The sequence below is a fragment of the Calliphora vicina genome, chromosome 1 (genome assembly GCF_958450345.1).
Source record: "Calliphora vicina chromosome 1, idCalVici1.1, whole genome shotgun sequence".
In the NCBI taxonomy this organism is placed as follows: Eukaryota; Metazoa; Arthropoda; class Insecta; order Diptera; family Calliphoridae; genus Calliphora; species Calliphora vicina.
The window spans coordinates 5,379,062-5,398,902 of NC_088780.1; the positions used below are offsets into that span (position 1 = coordinate 5,379,062).

The 19,841-nt window shown below is 27.2% G+C and overlaps 1 protein-coding gene across 1 annotated transcript in view; it reads right to left on the reverse strand.

Annotated features, from left to right (window-relative positions):
• Nlg4 (Neuroligin 4) overlaps window positions 1-19,841 on the reverse strand; it is a 207,505-nt gene that overhangs the window by 150,743 nt on the left and 36,921 nt on the right. The window contains exon 5 of the mRNA XM_065498841.1: window positions 12,667-13,029. Within this exon, the coding sequence (XP_065354913.1) occupies window positions 12,667-13,029 (363 nt within the window). The remainder of the gene's footprint in view (window positions 1-12,666; window positions 13,030-19,841) is intronic.

Genomic DNA, 19,841 nt, shown 5'->3' on the forward strand with positions numbered 1-19,841 from the left:
CTTCCTGCTTTGGCTATTTTTCTTTAGGAGTATTCATGTGTGTTTGCATTTTTATTACTATTACAATTTCATGTATTTGTTTTTGTTTGGTTTGTCAGTTGGTGCTTAATCAACCCTCCATAATACAGAGTCAGTCCGTGCAAGGGGATTGTAAATTGTGGACAAATTTATCTGTTTTATTAAATGATTATGGCGTTTTTTTTGTTGTAAGAAATTTTAATTTTTAGGGGGTTTATAAATACTGAATTGTTAAGTGTTTATAAAAAAGATATTTAAGTGAATAAATTTTGTATAAACAATCATAATAATATCACAGTTTCAGATTGTTAATGGTTGTCTTGGCACTTGTTAATTTCCTGTACAAATTGATAGAGTTTGGAGTATAATTGGTTATAAATTCCCCTCTAAAAGTTGGTACAGACACCCATTACTGATTAATAGGCTTTATAATAACTACTATTACCAATTACGTTACTCAGAAGTAGTTTAGTAATGGCTGGTTTATAACATAAACTAAGTATGAATAGTACTTTATTTGAAATCTAGCTTAAAACATTAAATTTACAAATTTTCAAAGTTTATCTGCCAATTCTGTTTAAATATGCTTATAAATTGTAGCATACTTTAGGCATGACAATTTAAATATAAATTAATTGCATACTTTTGGGCTGCTGTAGACAAAGTTTTAGTAATTTACCAGAAATAGCCCATAATTTCAGTAATTCGTAAGCAGCAAAGCATTTTTATCACCTTTTAAGTTATTTTCAAGACAATCAACAGTTAAAACCTTAAACATTATAGTTTTTCTAGAGCCTTATAATCCAAACAAATTAAATATTCATTTGCCGTTTTTTTTTTCACAAACAGAATCATTAACCTTTTCCCAACATCCCTGCATTGGCCTTGCTGTTAATTATACAATATTCTATTACATTAAAACTTTACATTACACCCAGCTAGCGTCTTTAATGTTGCTTTTATGAAAATTTGTAAAGTTTAAGTGTCAAACTTCATTATGGCAAACTTAACAAATTCAAGTTTTAGTTTTAATTAAAATGGAGCAGAGGGATACCAGCAAGAGACAAAAAACTGTCCTCTACACTTGCTTTCAGGCATATTAATCGTTAATGTTAGCATTTGTTTTGCTGTTCCCCTGGCCCAGAATTTAGTTTAAAATTCTAAATGACATTTCTAGTTAGTGACTGTAATTTATTTAAATAATTTCGTAAACAACCATTCAAAAAAACTTTAAACTTGAAAAATCTTGTTAAAATAGTTTCCTGTTGGCCAAAAAATAAAGAAACCAAAACCACCACAACTCAAAATTTTTATTTTTTTTGTCTCTTCTTATTTGCCATAAAATAACAACACAACGTTAGCATTAACAAAAATTTATGGAATTTTCATTTATTTTGTTATGAGCAAAAAGAAAAAAAAGCAACAAAACTAAAAAACAAATTTAATGTGGTTTTAAAAGCTTTTTAAAAAGTTTACTATAGTTTTATACATATTTTTTGTTTTCTATTTTTTAGTTTTTATTTTTTTTTTAACAATATATATATTGTTTTTTATATTTATTTACGGTTTGCCTCTGCCATCTCAGTCGCATAAAACTTTGAGCTTCCGTCTTTTGCCAGCTTGCATACCCAAAATTACAAACACAAACAAAATTTTGCAACGAAAAATAAAAGAAAAAGTTAGTCAAGGACGTTTTTTCCTTAAACTCACACAGCTACTTGAAAATGTTCACATATTCATACATATATATATATACATAATGGTGTATTATTTATTATAGTTTTACTCGTACATACTTCCATATATACATATATTTTAGAGTCATGGTATTCTTGGTAGCCGAAAAATGAAAACTTCCCCTTAAAATGACTAAACAAAAGTTGTGCGTTCCTGTGTGTTTTCTTTTTCATTTTCTTCTTGTTTTATTAAAATATTAAACTTATTTAAACAATAAAGTATTTTCAAATATAATTTGTGTTGGTTTTGTGATGGTTTTATGTAGAGTTTTCTTTTGATGTGCAGTAGCAGCACTAGACTGCTGTCAAAACTGTATGGAGTTTTGGGGAACCTCAAGCCATGGACTATAGTTTTGGGGAACCTCAAGCCATGGACTATAGTTTTCTCTAGATTTTAGTTTTTAGTGGCAAAATCACAAGAATGAAATAAGCTTTTTGATGTAAACCACTGGTTTTTGGATAAAACTTGATAAAAAACAGTTTTGGAAAGTATTTTGATTTTGGAAGAAAAAAGCTTTTATATGATTTTTTGTGATTAAGCTTTTTACTATGAGATTTTCGTTAAAGCTTTTTAATTCAATCTATTTAATGAAAATCTTATTCATTAAATTGTTTAATGAAAGCTTTTTTTAAAAACAACTTTTTTGGAAGAAAGTTTTTCATTTTTATAAAAAGGTCGTGAAAAAGCTTTTCTGTTATATATGATTTTGTTAAAAAGCTTTCTTGTTGAAAAGGGTTGTGAAATTGTGAAAAATGCCCGATAAAAATATGTTTTTGTCAGAAGCGAAGATCCATGTCAAAGCGGACAGCATTTTAATGAAATTTACCACATACATAATATATCCAATATGTTTCTTATATCAGTGAATTTTTCAATGGAAACTCATTCCGATGAAAAAATATCGCGATTTGAAAATTGAAAAATTTGTTAAAATTGTCTAAAATTATATATACATAATTGCCCATAACTTCGAAGCTACTCAAAGTCCAACATAATTTTTGATTCCATTTTAAGGGCAAAGATATTGTCTTTAAAATGGTGTGAATAAAATTGTTTACGTCCAAAAGGTTAAAGGTCAATTTTCAGAGTATATATTTCAATGTAAAAAATTTCAAAGATCGCGGTGTTAAAAATTCAAAATATCTATTAGTTCAGGAGTTATAAAGAAAAACGTTAATAAAAGTAAGTTTTTTCATATAAATTTAAGCAAATAGAAAACAGAACACATTTGAATCAATTTCAATTTATCAATTCAATTATCAATTCATATAAAAGAATTTATATGAAAAAACGTATTTTTAATAAAGTTTTTCTTTATATAGTTTACGAATATAGTAGAGAGTTTAGGCGAACTTATACCGTTTTCTTTTTGAATTTTTAACACCGCGATCTTTGATATTTTTTACATTGAAATATATACTCTGAAAATTGACCTTTAACCTTTTGGAAGTAAACAATTTTATTCCCACCATTTTAAGAATAATATCTTTGCCTTTAAAATGGAATCAAATATTTTGTTGAACTTTGAGTAGCTTCAAAGTTATGGGCAATTATGTGTATATAATTTTAGACAATTTTAACCAAATTTTAAATTTTCAAATCGTGATATTTTTGAAATGGAAAGGTTCTCCGATGAAATAGTCATTGATACCCTACACTAAGTAAAAAAGCGAAAACATTTTTCTTTTAAAATTTCAATAATTTATATTTTTGAGTGATTTTCGGAAGTGGGCCTTATATGGGGGCTATGACCAATTATGGACCGATCACCATGAAATTAGGTCGTGTGATTTGTGTCTATATGAAAGTTTACTATGTTGAATTTTGTGAGTATACCAACATTTTTAAGCGATTTATGCACGTTAAAGTGATTTTCGGAAGCGGGCCTATATAAATTAAACATCTATGACCGCTAAAGTCCAATTTCGGAAGGACATTTATATGGGGGCTAGGTGAAATAATGAACCGATTTCATCCAGTTTCAATAGACTTGGTCCTTGGGCCGAAAAAATAATATGAACCAAATTTGATCGAAATATCTTCAAAATTGCGACCTGTACTCTGCGAACAAGGTTTACATGGACAGCCAGCCAGCCGACCAGACGGACGGACAGAAAGCGATTCTGAGTCGATCGGCGTTACAAACATCTGCACAAACGCATTACACCCTCCCCACTATGGTGGTATAGGGTATAAAAAGAGGGAAATAACTGTATCTTCTGAAAGGTTAGCCCGATTTGAATGAAATTTTACATATGCAGAAAGTGCATAAGAGAAAGTGCTTTTGAGTTTAAGTTTTGGATCACATGGGCCCAGGGACCAGGGTCCCTTAAGTAGGACACCTCGTGTATGTTACATTTTTAAAACGATGCTATTTTTTTTATTTGTGTTCCGATTTCTAAAAAATACTTATATAGAACCTTTGATAGGATGGCGAGACATTTCTATTTTCAGGTAACACAAAGGGACCTACTGTTTGGACCCAAGTGAGCAGCTCTTTTTCTTTACTCTACCAAGCGGCTGCCTGTTAACCTAACCTATCTCCTCGTCGAGCACTACAAAAACTTCGTCGTAGCTATCAATTTTCTCGTATAGCTTAGTAGATATGTGTATTTATCATTAAATTTCATTAAAAAATATTCATAACTAAAAATTTAATTTCAATTTGAAAAATTTGTATCTTCGCAAAAGTCAATAAAAAGCTTTTTTTTACTATTTTTGAAAGAGTATTCCATCAATTTGTAATTGTCAAAAGTTATATATGGGGGATTTCATGTCAAGTGAACCAACTTTTGAAATCGATGTCTTCCGATCGGGATGAAATTTGCACCAAGGTTAGCTCTATTGGATAGTAACTCAGACACAATTTTTCAACAACATCGGTCGAGAACTCTCTGAGTTATAGGGGGTAAAATTTTGACAATTTGGTCAAACAGGGGTTTTTTCTTATCCATGTAACTTATTACCTATTGTTCTTAGCAAAATGTGTTCCAAATAGTATAGATAGCTATTTCTTCGATCTTTCGAAAAAAAATATTTAAAAAAAAAAATAAAAAATTTTTAATATTTTTTTTCCGAAATCAAAAACTTTTTTGACTTTTTTTTAAAATACGCTATTTTTTTTTTTTTTTCTTAAAATAAAGTTTAGATATTTTCCTTGAACACCTACTTGGTCGCTTAGTGGGATGCGAGTGGGATATCTATCAAAATAAATATTTTGTAACTCAAAACATAAAATTTTTGACTTTTTTTGCAAAATCAAAAACTTTGTTGACTTTTTTTTTTCAAAATGGACCCTTTTTTAATCTTTTTTTTTAGGTCAAACAAAAGCTTAGATATTATCCTTGAAGACCCTTTTGGTCGCTTAGTGGGATGCGAGTGGGATATCTATCAAAATAAATATTTTTTAACTCAAGACTTACAATTTTTGACTTTTTTTTTTTGCAAATACGATTTTTTTTCCAAATGGGCCCTTTTTTTAAAATTTTTTTTGTAGTCAAAAGAAAGCTTAGGTCCATTCCTTTAAGATATTTTTAGTCCCTTAGTGGGATGCGAGTAGGATATCTATCAAAATAAATATTTTGTAACGCAAGACATACAATTTTTTATTTTTTTTTTGCAAAATCAAAATTTTTTTCCAATATGGGCCCTTTTTTAATTTTTTTTTTTGCTCAAAAGAAAGCCTAGGTCCATTCCTTTAAGATATTTTTAGTCCCTTAGTGGGATGCGAGTGGGATATCTATCAAAATAAATGTTTTAACACAAAAATTGTATGTCTTGAGTTACAAAACATTTATTTTGATATATATCCCACTCGCATCCCACTAAGCGATCAAAACCATCTTAAAGGAATAGGCCTAAGCTTTCTTTATAGCAAAAAAAAAAATTACAAAAAGGGCCCATTTTAAAAAAAACTCAAAAAAGTTTTTGATTTTGCCAAAAAATCAAAAATTGTATATCTTGAGTTACAAAATATTTATTTTGATAGATATCCCACTCGTATCCCACTAAGGGACCTAAAATATCTTAAAGGAATGGACCTAAGCTTTCTTTTGACTAAAAAAAAATTTTTAAAAAAGGGCCCATTTTGAAAAAAAATTCGAATTTGCAAAAAAAAAGTCAATAATTGAATGTCTTGAGTTACAACATTTTTATTTTAATAGATATCCTACTCACATCTTCCTAAGTGACAATATAGGTCTTAAAGGAAAAGACCTAAGCTTTCTTTTGAGCAAAAAAAATTTTTAAAAAAAAGTCCCATATTGGAAAAAAATTTCGATTTTGCAAAAAAAAATTAAAAAATTGTATGTCTTGCGTTACAAAATATTTATTTTGATAGATATCCCACTCGCATCCCACTAAGGGACTAAAAATATCTTAAAGGAATGGACCTAGGCTTTCTTTTGAGCAAAAAAAAAAAAATAAAAAAGGGCCCATATTGGAAAAAAATTTTGATTTTGCAAAAAAAAAATAAAAAATTGTATGTCTTGCGTTACAAAATATTTATTTTGATAGATATCCTACTCGCATCCCACTAAGGGACTAAAAATATCTTAAAGGAATGGACCTAAGCTTTCTTTTGACTACAAAAAAAATTTTAAAAAAAGGGCCCATTTGGAAAAAAAATCGTATTTGCAAAAAAAAAAGTCAAAAATTGTAAGTCTTGAGTTAAAAAATATTTATTTTGATAGATATCCCACTCGCATCCCACTAAGCGACCAAAAGGGTCTTCAAGGATAATATCTAAGCTTTTGTTTGACCTAAAAAAAAAGATTAAAAAAGGGTCCATTTTGAAAAAAAAAGTCAACAAAGTTTTTGATTTTGCAAAAAAAGTCAAAAATTTTATGTTTTGAGTTACAAAATATTTATTTTGATAGATATACCACTCGCATCCCACTAAGCGACCAAGTAGGTGTTCAAGGAAAATATCTAAACTTTATTTTAAGAAAAAAAAAAAAATAAAAAAAAATAGCGTATTTTAAAAAAAAGTCAAAAAAGTTTTTGATTTCGGAAAAAAAATATTAAAAATTTTTTATTTTTTTTTTTAAATATTTTTTTTCGAAAGATCGAAGAAATAGCTATCTATACTATTTGGAACACATTTTGCTAAGAACAATAGGTAATAAGTTACATGGATAAGAAAAAACCCCTGTTTGAGAGAGTTCTCGACCGATGTTGTTGAAAAATTGTGTCTGAGTTACTATCCAATAGAGCTAACCTTGGTGCAAATTTCATCCCGATCGGAAGACATCGATTTCAAAAGTTGGTTCACTTGACATGAAATCCCCCATATATTTTTGAAAAATATATATTTTTGAAAAATCTACCTTATGTTTTTTACGTGGAAAATTAGTTAGGGAAAACTTAACATCTCGCAGAGAATTCGAATCGGACTAGCCGTTTATAAATTTCAGATTTATTTCCCTCATTTGATACCTCTCACCATGAGTCGCAAGGCTATTCTGGATCGTTATAGATAGCGAAGTCGATATAGCCATCTGTATGTTGAAATCAACTTTCCGTAGCCCCCAAATAACTTACTTACATGATTCACACATCAATATAATGGGAATTCTTTCGGCTCGACAAAATTGGTCCATAAAGGGCTGAGATATAAGGGAAAAAACGGGATAACCTAGATTTTTGGCCTATTTTTATCTACACACAGCCTCAAAAGTGAGAAAACACCAGCGAATTTTTTGATATTTTTAAGATCATGAAAATCATTATAGTCCGACTTAAATCTTTCTTTTTCCCAACCGTATCTATTATTCAACCCGATCTCCAACAAACCAAAAATTTAAAATTTTAATCGATGGATACATTTTAGGATTTTCATTATCTTAAAAAAATCAAATAATTTTTGGTGTATACTCAGTATTGAGACTCACTGTATATCTGGATTACTAAGTCATTAATATAGACAATATGGATACCTAATGATAGATATTTCAATGTCCTTTGCAACGACGTATATAAGGCCATAGTAAGTTGGACCTACAATGGATCAAAATTGGGAAAAATATTTCTTAACCCGAATTTTTTTTTTTCACCAAAAAAAATTTTTTTGTCATAATTTTTTTTTTTCAATAAATTTATAAAAAAAAATTTGAAAAATTAAAAAAAAAAATTAGAAAAAAATTTTTAAAATAAATTAAAAAACAATTTCGAAAATAAAAAAAAAATTCGAAAAAACTTTTTACAATAAAAACCATTTTGAAAAAAAATATTAAATTTTGTTTACCTAAAAATATTTAAAAATTTTATGTATTTTAAAATATAATTTGGTAAAGTGTATATAGGAATACAGCTCTCTTACTTGTTTTTCTATATCACTGTGCTTTGTAATAGTTGATAGTTGAGGTCCGTCCCAATAATTATAACATAAACTTACATTCTATTGTACCTGTTTACCGAATAAATACACTTCTTTCCATTATTACTGAAATAGTGATGATTTTGTGACATTAACAAATAAACAAAGCTTTTTGAATTGATGATTTTTCAAAAGTTTATAACGAAATTTTTTAATTTTATTTAACTATAAACATCTTGAAATAATAAATTATTAAACTCATTTACTAATCTTCATCAAGCTTATCAAATTTGTATGATTTTATTTTAAATTTTATTTGCAAAGTGGAACCAACTCCTACTAAAATTGTTTTTTTTTTTATAAAACCTACTTTCATACATTCCCTTTTTAAACAGAGATTATCCATCTGCGATATATTATTGATATAGATTTTATTTTCTTATAGATTCTAGCAACAGTCACGTCTGGCTCATATGACAGCCATAGCGAAAGCTACTTTTTTATGTCTTTTGCTAAAAAAAGTAGCAAAATTTAATTTGCCTTAAATCTCTTTTTTTTTATTTTTTTTTTGAAAAAGAACAAAATCAAATATTATTATTTATTCATGTGTTTTTTTTAACTTATTGCCTTTTTGATATAAAAGAACTTCCTTTTAAAATGTTCATAGACTGAGAGCAACTGCAAATAAGATAAACAATTTTCATTTCATTTATAATGTATTCACTTTAAAATCGTTTTTAAATAAATACGTGTTGAATTAAAATGAAAAAAAAGAAATAAACTGAAAATGAAAATAAATTGTTTTTGTTGCTTTGTCTAAATATTTTAGGGCCTTATCTATGCTACATACATATGTATATGTATGTAAGTGTAGCATACAAATATGGGTTTAGCAAAGTCAGGGAAAGATATGCAATCATTTGCTACTATGATTGGCTTTGACTTTCCGTTTATAACTAGAAAGTTGAGTTGTGTAATAAATGTCAAAATACGTAACGATTTCTATTAAACCATCAGCATAGACAAACATACATAACAATTTTATTGAGAGCTGGATAGATGGATGGATGAATGGTTGGTTGGTTGTTTGGTTGGGTAACAAACATTTTGATATTAGCAGAGAGAGAAAAAAAAATACAGAAATAATTTCTGGCAATTTGATATATTGAAATCCTTTTTAGCACTAACTTACCCACCAATATTGACAGCCAATCAATCTCGTCAAAGAAAATACAACTTTGTTTAGATGGGTGGAAGAGCAACAGTAATAAAAAAAAATAAAAATTAACACAAAATTTATTAGACTGCCAGGGTAAAATAGAGACAGTCTAACTCATAACCCCCCTCCGCCATTTCTCCCTTTAAAACGAGTTAGGAACTCTATGGCAGCAGTATTGACAGGATAATCATTTAGCAAAATGTAAATAAACATTCATAGTAGGGTGGCATTTATTTTGAACTTTTTGGATGTCCAATCTTCACCATTAAACACCAAATGCTGAGATTTTGAGCAAAATCCGATAACGGGATATTAAATATAAGAAAATTGGTTACGAAATGAATTTTAACAACCTTGCGGCCAAAAACCTGGAAATCCGCCAAATTCAAATCGGTCCCGTCGCTAAACCTTTACGGGTAAAACCGTTAAAATTTGAGCTTTTAATCCTCATTTAGAGTTTATTCACAGAAACAATTATATTTCAATTCAAACATTTATCACATATTGAACGGGTTTCAATTATTTCATAATTGAATCAAGTATTCATGTGCTCAAAAACAAAATTTTCTGATATTTTCTATTGAATTTTGAGTTTTGAATTTGATAATTTTTGCAATTGAAACACACAAAAATGTGTTTTCAATTACGAAAATTATCTAATCAATAATTTTTGTGTTTAAATTTCAACCAATAACGAAAATTGTATATTCAATTGTCAAAATTATCAAATTCAAAACTCAAAATACAATAGAAAATATTAGAAAATTTTGTTTTTGAGCACATGGATACTTGATTCAATTATAAAATAATTTAAACCAGTTCAATATGTGATATATATTTGAATTGAAACGGTTTAAGAAATAGTTTTTTCTGTGTTAGAATTGAAATAAATTTTTTTAAAATTTTGAAATTTTGTTTGAAAAAAAATTTTGAAATTCTAAATTTCAAATTTCCGGTATGATATTTTATGATTTTTTTGGTATCAAATAACACAGTGCAACACGAAAAATAACCATATACGAAAAGACAAAAAAAAACAGACCCCAATTTTGCTCTTTATTTTATGGTCTCCCAAAGATTTGGGGCCTCGCACAGTGGATTATATCTCATAAATGATTTTTGCAAATGATTGAAATTAACCATAAAACAACTTGTATCGTAAAGCTAAGATGTCAAGCAATAATTATTTGCAGAAATTATAGTTATTATGTCAACAGAAGTATTCGAAAATGGCGACAGAATGCACTACTTTCCACTTTAAAGATTTGTGGAGTTAAAATTATACATTATTCAAGGGCGTATTTTTAATATTTATAATTATTTTTTTCAGAATTGTTATACCTTGTTGGAAAGGGTATCTTGTCCAGATTCTATATTTGCAAAGAGTTTTGTATATATTGTTCGCAGATTTGAAATTTATTCATTTAAAAAATATAATCTTTTTTGGCTTACCTACGCAAAATATATATCAAAATTAGCTGCCTTTTGCTGACAAAAAAAATGGTATGCCAAAATGTTGAGCAACTCAGAAATTTAAGAAAAAAAATTATTAACTTTTTTTGATTTTAGTTGCTTTTCATAGCTTATTTTGCTATGATAGGTTATACAAATTCATAACTATATATAAAGTAAATTTAGTTCTTAACAAAACAGTATTTGAATTTTTTTAACCGGATGAAAATGGAAAAGTTATTCAACTTTTCATTTACACCCTCACTGTGCAAAAAAAATAGGATTTTATAGAAAAAAATTAAAATAACTATTGTAGAATTTGAAAAATTACGAAAAAAATCACAAAATGCTAAACTTTTTATAAAAACTTACATAATTTCATGAAATATTCAGATATTTATGAAAGATTAATTCGATGTCCCTCCATAATTGTTTAAAATTTTTAAATCAGTCTAAAAATGTGTGAGTTAGAGGTACTATAGTACTATTACTTTTATACAAAAACTCAAAAAATAAAAATCAAAAATGTATTTTTAACCGTTCATAACTTTTTTTTAATAATTCGATTTTTTATGATTAAAAATACATATTAAAGCTAAAATTCCCACCTATTCAAAAAATTTTTTTACAAAAATCCTCATCCATTCAAATGTTACAGATTTTTGATCCGAAAATTACCAAAATTTTCCACTGTGCCTCGGTGTCATTTTGGCAAAAACACTTTATTTCTCAGGCTCACATCTTGCAAACAGTTCGGAATTTTGATTTATTTTCTGAGGCAAATGAACAAAAATTGAGAACATATAAAATCAAAAAAACTTAATCTTCAAAAATCGATTTTTTTTACTTTTTTTCCCTGTTCAGGTCCATACGTAGCTAACCGTTCAAAATTCAAGGAAATAATCAACTACAAAAATAATCTCAACTTACTTAAAAACATCTTTCTAGAACATATGAACTTCCTAGGAATGATTCTTAATACCGTTTAGGTAGGTCAATATAAGTTAGTAAGAAAAAACTAAAGGAATTAAGTGTTTTGGGCCATAAAATATTTAATTATTATAAACTAAAGCATACTTTTAGGCAGCTTAAAAAATTTATTTCGAATTTTTTAAAGTTTTTTGCAATTTTGATTTTGATGATGAAGTTTTTTGATTTTTTATGTTCACAATTTTTGTTCTTTATGACAAGGGCTACAACTTTGCCTCAGAGAGTAAATCAAATTTCCGAACTTTTTACAAGATATGAGTCTGAGAAAATTATCACTTTTTTGCAAAAATTACACCGAGGCCCCGAATCTTTGGGGGCTCATAATAAAAGTGCATGACTTTGGGCATAACTGGGAGACACGGGACTTTTTTTGGCCTTTTATCACATACTGGTTATATTTCCATGACTTAAAAAATTATACACAGTGTAACAATGGGTTATCGATTTCCGAAAATTTTGATACTTTATATTTAAACTATTTTCAAAATTAATAAAATTCAAAACTTCAAATAATATCAGCAACGTTATCCGATTTTCAGCATTTGATTTTTGCATGACGAAGAATGATTTTATATTCTGGGAACATGGAAAATCCAAAATAAGGTTCGCCTTATTACACACTCACTCGCTCACACACACATTCTCAAACAAATAGATATTCAAATAAGTTAGTTCTTTAGACTATATGGTTGTGTGTAAAATGAAATTGATTGGCTTTGATTTATTTATCGAGCTCTGTTTTATATTTGTAACAAACTGGCAAAAAGTTTATTTAATGGAAAAATAAAAATGACAAAAAAAAATAATCAATTACATTTCTACATTACATTATTTTATATATATAAAAAAATTAGCTATAATTAGATTTGTCTAGCCTTTGCTATTTGTATAAGTAAGTAATAATAATGATAAAATAACACGATCTCTGACTTACCGTAAAGAATATTTCATTTAGATGATAATTGTAGGCATTGCGTACATAAGTGCGTATAATTTTGTCACGTCTCTCGCCCTCGAAACCGTTTTGTATATCATGGGCACTAAAACGCCAAATTGATTCACCCGTAACCACACCAAACAAAACATCATAGTGAGCGCCCATGCCACCAAAACCATTGCCACCATTCGCATAAGATGAACTGCCGCCACTAAAGTAACCACTGCCATAATTGCCACCACCACCACCACCCGACGAAGAACCACCGCTGCCATCATTTGAAGAGCGTTTGGTACTGCGTGTCATTAAATCATCGATATCGAGATTGGAATGTCCGGAACGTATAACGACGCCATCAACCTAAATTGAAAATATCAAAGTAGAGAAAAAAAATTAAAAAAAGAAGAAAGATGACAAGAAAAACAGGATGAAGATAAAAAAGCGGCAACAACTAAAAAAAATTGTTTGGTAAATAATTCCAAAAGAACAACAAACCGTAAAGACTAAAAACATTTGTAAGTTTTTCTTTACTTTTTGCAGCTTTACTTTACCAGCTCAAAGAAAAAAAAGAAGGTTCTTAACTATGAAACGATGACTAATAGAGACAAGCAGATCTGTTTTGTAAGATATCAAGCAATAGACCTTTTTGTTTGTCTTTACATGTATACAAAACCTACTCTATAGATATTTTTTTGCTCTCTCCCACATATTTTTGTTTATTTAAGGAAATACACTTGCTTAAATTGTTGCCTAGTTTTAGGCTGAATGTGGGTTTAAATGAAAAATGGCAAAAAGGAATATTTTTTTTGGTTTGAACTTGCTCTTATTTTAGGTTTCGTTATATTTTCTCTTTAATATATTAAAGAAGACATGTTTATATATTTATGTAGCGCTGAGTTTTTCTTAATATAAAATTACAGCGATAATTTATTGATATGTAGAAGATGGGAAAAATATAATTTAACATTTCTGAAAGATTTTTTTGTTTAATGTTAAACATTGCATAAATATATTCAAAATTTAATGCATTAAAAAAAACAAATATTTTATGATTTGGTACTTTTGGAGAATAAGTACCTACTTTTCTACAAAAAATTACTTTTTCTAAATTAAATAAAGATTTTGTTCTTTTAAATGAAATTTTAAATTCAATAAGTTGTTTATTCTTCAAATTTGATACATTTTCAAAAAAAATATTTTTTAGTTTTTTTGTAAATTTTTTACTTTTTTGGAGTAATATTTTTTTTTAAAGTACTTTAAACACATCGTTCTTTTAAATCAAATTTTAAAAAATTACTTTCTTTCTTCTTTGTTTGAATGATTTTCTAGTTATTACTGTTTTTTCAGCAAAATTTGGTACTTTTTTTGGTACTTTTCTTAAAAAAGTACTTTTTCTGAATTTAGTATGTATTTTTCATAATATTGACATTCATTATTAACTTCTAGAATTTAAGCTTTTTATAGGCAAGTTCTATATTGAAAAAGTATTTTTCTAACTAAGTTCCCTTTTAGAAATAGTTATACTTCTTTTTATACCCTCCACCACCACAAGTTGTGAATGAGGGTATATATAAGTTTGTCATTCCGTGTGCAACATTGAGAAATATTCATCTGAGACCCAACAAAGTATATATTTTCTTGATCCTTATGAAATTCTAAGTTGATTGAGTCATGTCCGTCTGTGTGTCTGTGTAAAACACGCTCACGTCCTAAATATATAAACAAAATTGGTGGACTTGCAAAAAATATGTTTATTGTTGTCCTGAGCAGTTTGGTATTGAAAATCAGGAAAATCGGTTCAGTAGAACCAGAGCTATGAACCAAAATATGAGACAACCTAAAAAAATTGACAATTTTCACATATTTTTGGTTATTTGAGTAAATATATCGCAGATAATACCATAAAACTTTACACACGTCATTTTTATAATAAAAGGACTAACTCTGGTGAAAATTATTAGAATTGGTTCATGATTTCTCCTAGCCCCCATTCAAATTTCTTCCCGAAATATGGTTCTATGGTCTATAAATGCCTTCAGAATTGCAGTATCCATACAAAATTCAGCAAAAATAAGTTTCGTGCTAAAAGAAATCACAACACTGAATTGTTTGTGGATCGGCCCATATTTGACCATAGCCCCCATATGAAGTTCACTTCCGAAAATCACTTAAATCCCCATATACAGTGACGGACATTACAATAGAATCACTACCAATATTTCATTTAAAACCAGGAGCAATCATAAGGATTGGTGTGGGCCAGAAAATATAAAAAAGTGGCAAAATGTGTTGTGGACGGACGAAATGACCATTAATTTAATTGGTAGTGATGATAAGACATGGGTTAGACGTCCAAAAAATGGCAAAAACCAAAAACGTTTAAACATGGTTGGGGAAATATTATTATATGGGGATGCTTTTCTTGGTATTGCGTTGGTCCAATTTATTGGATTAAAGAAAATATGGATAAGCACTTGTATGTAAATATTTTGGAGAATGTTATAAAGCCACATGCAGAATGGAATATGCCCTTAAAATGGCTCTTCCAGCAAGATAATGACCCAAAGCACACGTCAGGTCTTGCCAAAAAATGTTTTTTATATAACAAAATTCATGTTATGGAATGGCCGTCTCAATAACCAGACTTAAATCGTATGGAAAATAGTAAAAGACAAACTCGGACCTGAAAAATTGAAAAACAAGGAAGAACTTTGGCAGAAAATTCAGGAAATATGGAATGCAATTTCCCGATCTACATGCGAAAGTTTGTTAAATTCAACCCCAAAAGATTTGATGCTGTTATTAGAAATAATTGATATGCAACAAAATATTAAGGAAACAACGAATTCTTATGATGATTTTTTATTTTTAATCATTTTAAGACTGATTGATTCTATTTGAATGTCGCATATTTTATTTAGTCTTTTAGATTAGACATCGTTTTTAACATAAGAATGTGTTATTTTTTTATTTTATTTTTTTCTATTTATTGTTTACGTTATGAGCATTAATATATAATGAACAAATTTTAAATTTTGAAATCAAATTTTGTAGTTTTACCGCTTTAATCGGAATTCATATGTAGTGATTCTATTGTATTGTCCGTCACTGTATACCAAAATCGCTATGATGATCGGCCTATAATTGGTTATAGCTCCCATATAGTATATTAACCTAAAAAATATGTATGCAGGTGGAGGGTATTTAAGATTCGGCAAAGCTGAATATACCGTTCTAACTTGTTTTAAATTATTTTGTAGTTTCTAGATTCTGCTTATTGTTTTAAGTACTTTTTGAAAAAGGAACTTTTTAGGGAAATTTACTTTTTTGAAAAAAGTACTTTTTTAGCTGATATATTGAGTTTTTCTTAAAATTATTTCAACCAGGAAAATTAGCATTATTTTGCTAAGAGTACTTATTTGGGAAATTAAATTTTGCTGCCTTCATTAAGTACACAGAAAAAACAATTTCTTAAACCGTTTCAATTCAAATATTTGTCACATATTGAACTGGTTTCAATTATTTCATAATTAAATCATGTATTCATTTGCTTAAAAACTAAATTTCTTGATATTTTCTATTGAATTCTGAGTTTTGAATTTGATTATTTTGACAATTGAATATACAATTTTCATTGTTGGTTGCATTTCAAATACAAAAATTATTGAATAGATAATTTTCGTAATTGAAACACAAATATTACAAAAATGTGTTTCCAATTATGAAAATTATCTACTAAATAATTTTTGTATTTGAAATTCAACCAATAACGAAAATTGTATATTCAATTGTCAAAATAATCAAATTCAAAACTCAAAATTCAATAGAAAATATCAAGAAATTTTGTTTTTCAGCAAATGAATACTTGATTTAATTATGAAATAATTGAAACCAGTTCAATACGGGATAAATGTTTGAATTGAAATATAATTTTTTCTGTGTATTTTTCCTTAATTTAAATTTATTCCTTGTTTTTGGTTAAATTACGAATAAACAATTGATCTAACTTCTGTATATCTTTATTCGTCTGAGAGAATATTTAAAAAATTAGTTTTTAATAATTTAAATTAAAATTAAACTACTCGAATTCTATATGAAATTTGTTATTACTACTTCTCAAAGTTGTGTACATTATTCATTTAAGAACATTTAACTACTGGAATGTAACATGGAATTTTTTGTTTACTATTTAAGTTATAGGAAATTATTTTCATTAAACATTTTTACATTAAATATTTTATCTTAAACTAAAAAAACTAGAATGAGTTTTTTTTTTTTAAATAAAGGCTAGGTAGGAAAAGTGCTTTTGAGTGCTCTAATACTTGTAATGAATTTTTTATACTTTTTCGGAAGAAGTACTTTTTCTTTTATTAAATAATTTTCAAGAGTTTACTTTGGATTAAGTAATTGGAAAAAATAAAAATTTTTGCAATGAATAGTTTCTCTTTATTTTAAAGATTTTTACATCCTTAAAAATCAAACTATTTTGGTTTTAATTGGTAGTTTTGTGATAAAAGTACTTTTTTAAAAATACATTTCTTAGAATGAATTTTAGATACATTTTCATATATTTTCAGAAGAATAGCTTTTGTTCAGCTTGGACTTTGTTTAATGCGGTACGTTTGTTTTTTTTTTGGGGGGGGGGGAATAAGTACCTTTTAAAAAGTGTTTCTAGCCCATGATATGTGTTTGGTACTTTTCTTCATTTAAACTGATTTTAAGCTCTCAAAATCTGTTTAAAATGATTTTCTATATACAAGATTTAAATTTTCGAAATTAAGTATTTTTTTTGGAAAAAAGTATTTTTTTTTGGAAAAAAGTATTTTTTTGAAAAAAGTATTTTGTTTTCCAAAAATATTTTTTATTTTTTCTTCATTTTATTTGAAAACTTTATTTTTAGTCCCCATTTTTTACTGTTACATTTGATACTTTTATATAAAAAATATTTTTTTATATAATTGAAATAATTTTGTTGCAAAACTTGTGGATTTCCTACAATTTTTAAAAATTAAGTTATTTTCTTGAAATAAGTACTTTTTTGCAAAAAGTAAATTTTCTCTTTTAGGTATTTAAATAAGTGTTTCATTAAATTTTTGGTGTCTCTCATAAATGATTTGATATTTTAAATAGTTTTTGATTAAAGTACTTTTCTAAAGCATTAATGATTGGCAAACAAAAGTACCTTCATTAAATCAAGTAATAGCTTTATTTGTTCAAATTGATTCTTTTCAGTTCAGAATCATAATTTTTTGAAAAATTTACTTTTTATTTATATGAATTAAGCTTCTAGTATGCATTTGAAATGATGATTCTGTTTATTTGCACTATTTTTTTGTTTATTGTACTTTTTTGGCACAAGTTACCATTTATTTCAATTGAATTTCAAATTAACTTCTCATTGTGGCATTAGTCCTTTTCCGAAAAGTACTCATGTTCAGTCCTTTTTGGAAAAGTAGTTTTTTTTAACTTTTTACAACTTTATCTAACTTGTTTAAACCTTTTTGTCGTAAATTGAATTTCAAATTAAGTTGACATTTTGGCATTAGTAATTTTACCGAAAAGTACTAATGTTCAGTCGTTTTTGAAAAAAGTACTTTTGCTGAATTAAGTATGTTATCTATTTATATGAATTAATTTCAATGTCTATTGTAATATAAAGTACTTTTTTGAAATTGGTTCTATTTTATAGGCTACATTTTAGAATGTATGTTTTGTTATATTAGATACTTTTTTGAAATTCTATTGTATCTTGTTTTTTAAATGAATTTAAAGCTTTTGAAAGCTTCTTCTGTTAAGTTTAGGAAGATGTATATTTTTTCCAGCTCTAAATATCGTTTTATAGAAAGATAGATTTAATAAATTGTAGTGATTAAGTACTATTTCATAATTCAATTAAATTCTCAGCTCCTGAATGTCTACTACAAAAATTGAAAAAAATTTTAAGTCATTCAAAGGAAACCTTTTGTAGATAAATACTATGAAAAGCCTTTCATAGATTTCAATTCATAATAAGTATAAAAAGTACATTCATTTTAAAAATTTCTTCATAATTTCTTATTTTGAAGCAAAGCTAAAAGGAAAGAAAATTACATAAAAAAAATTTAAATTTCCATTTTATCTTTTGTTGAAAAATAATTGAATGTTTTTCTGTTAAAAAAAATATTTTTTATATTTTTAGATATGAAATAAGTATGCATTTATTAGAAAACCATTTAAATTATATATATTATTTAAATATTGCATATTTATGATGAATTATTATATCATAATATGTTGTTCTCAGATTATGAGAACAACATGTTTACTATAACCATATAGATGGTTGATGCAATCATATGAATCGTAAATTAACCATATTATGGTTACCACATTCATATAAATAGTTACTGTGACTTTAATATTGTTAATAAACTTGTCAACATTTTGAAATGGTTACAGTAAACATTAGAGTGTCCCTTAGAATTTAATTTTTTGAAATGTTGAAATGGTACCCGCTGGAAACTTTCGTAATGACCTAAAATACCACCAAACAAATTTTTAGCTTGTTTTATGAAGGGCAACCCTTGCCGACTTTCGGTTTAGTTTTGAGGTGCATTTACAAGGGGAAAAATGCATTTTTTTCAGTTTTTTTTTTTAAAAAAAATTTGATATTAAGTAATTACTTTTGCAATTTAATTTAAAAGAATCGAAATGTGTACATAATTGTCGTTCTAATGAGATATAAAAGACAAAAATTGGTTAAAAATGTTAAAGTTATTAAGAAATCGCCAGGCCATTAACGTATTTCAGGCCACTGGAACAATAAATGTGTGAAAAAATTAACATATTTTAAGAAATATCAAAACAAAAGTTTATTCTTACTTCAAATATATCCATATTTACTGGTATATGAGTTTTTATATTCATAGGATACAGTTAGCCTATTTGCAGGCATAACCAAAAAAAAATGTTTTATTTAATGGCAGTTTCAAAACTCCAATTTCAAATATTTAAAAATTTTGTTAAACAAATTTCAGAATTTTTTGATCATCACATGGGTATTTATTGACAACATAATAGAGAATAAAACTGTGAAAAAAGTATGTCAATACCTCCTATAGTTTTTCCGTACCTGCGATATAAATTTTGCGATTTTCGAGAAAAACTAATTTTTTGGCCATATTTTGGCGAAT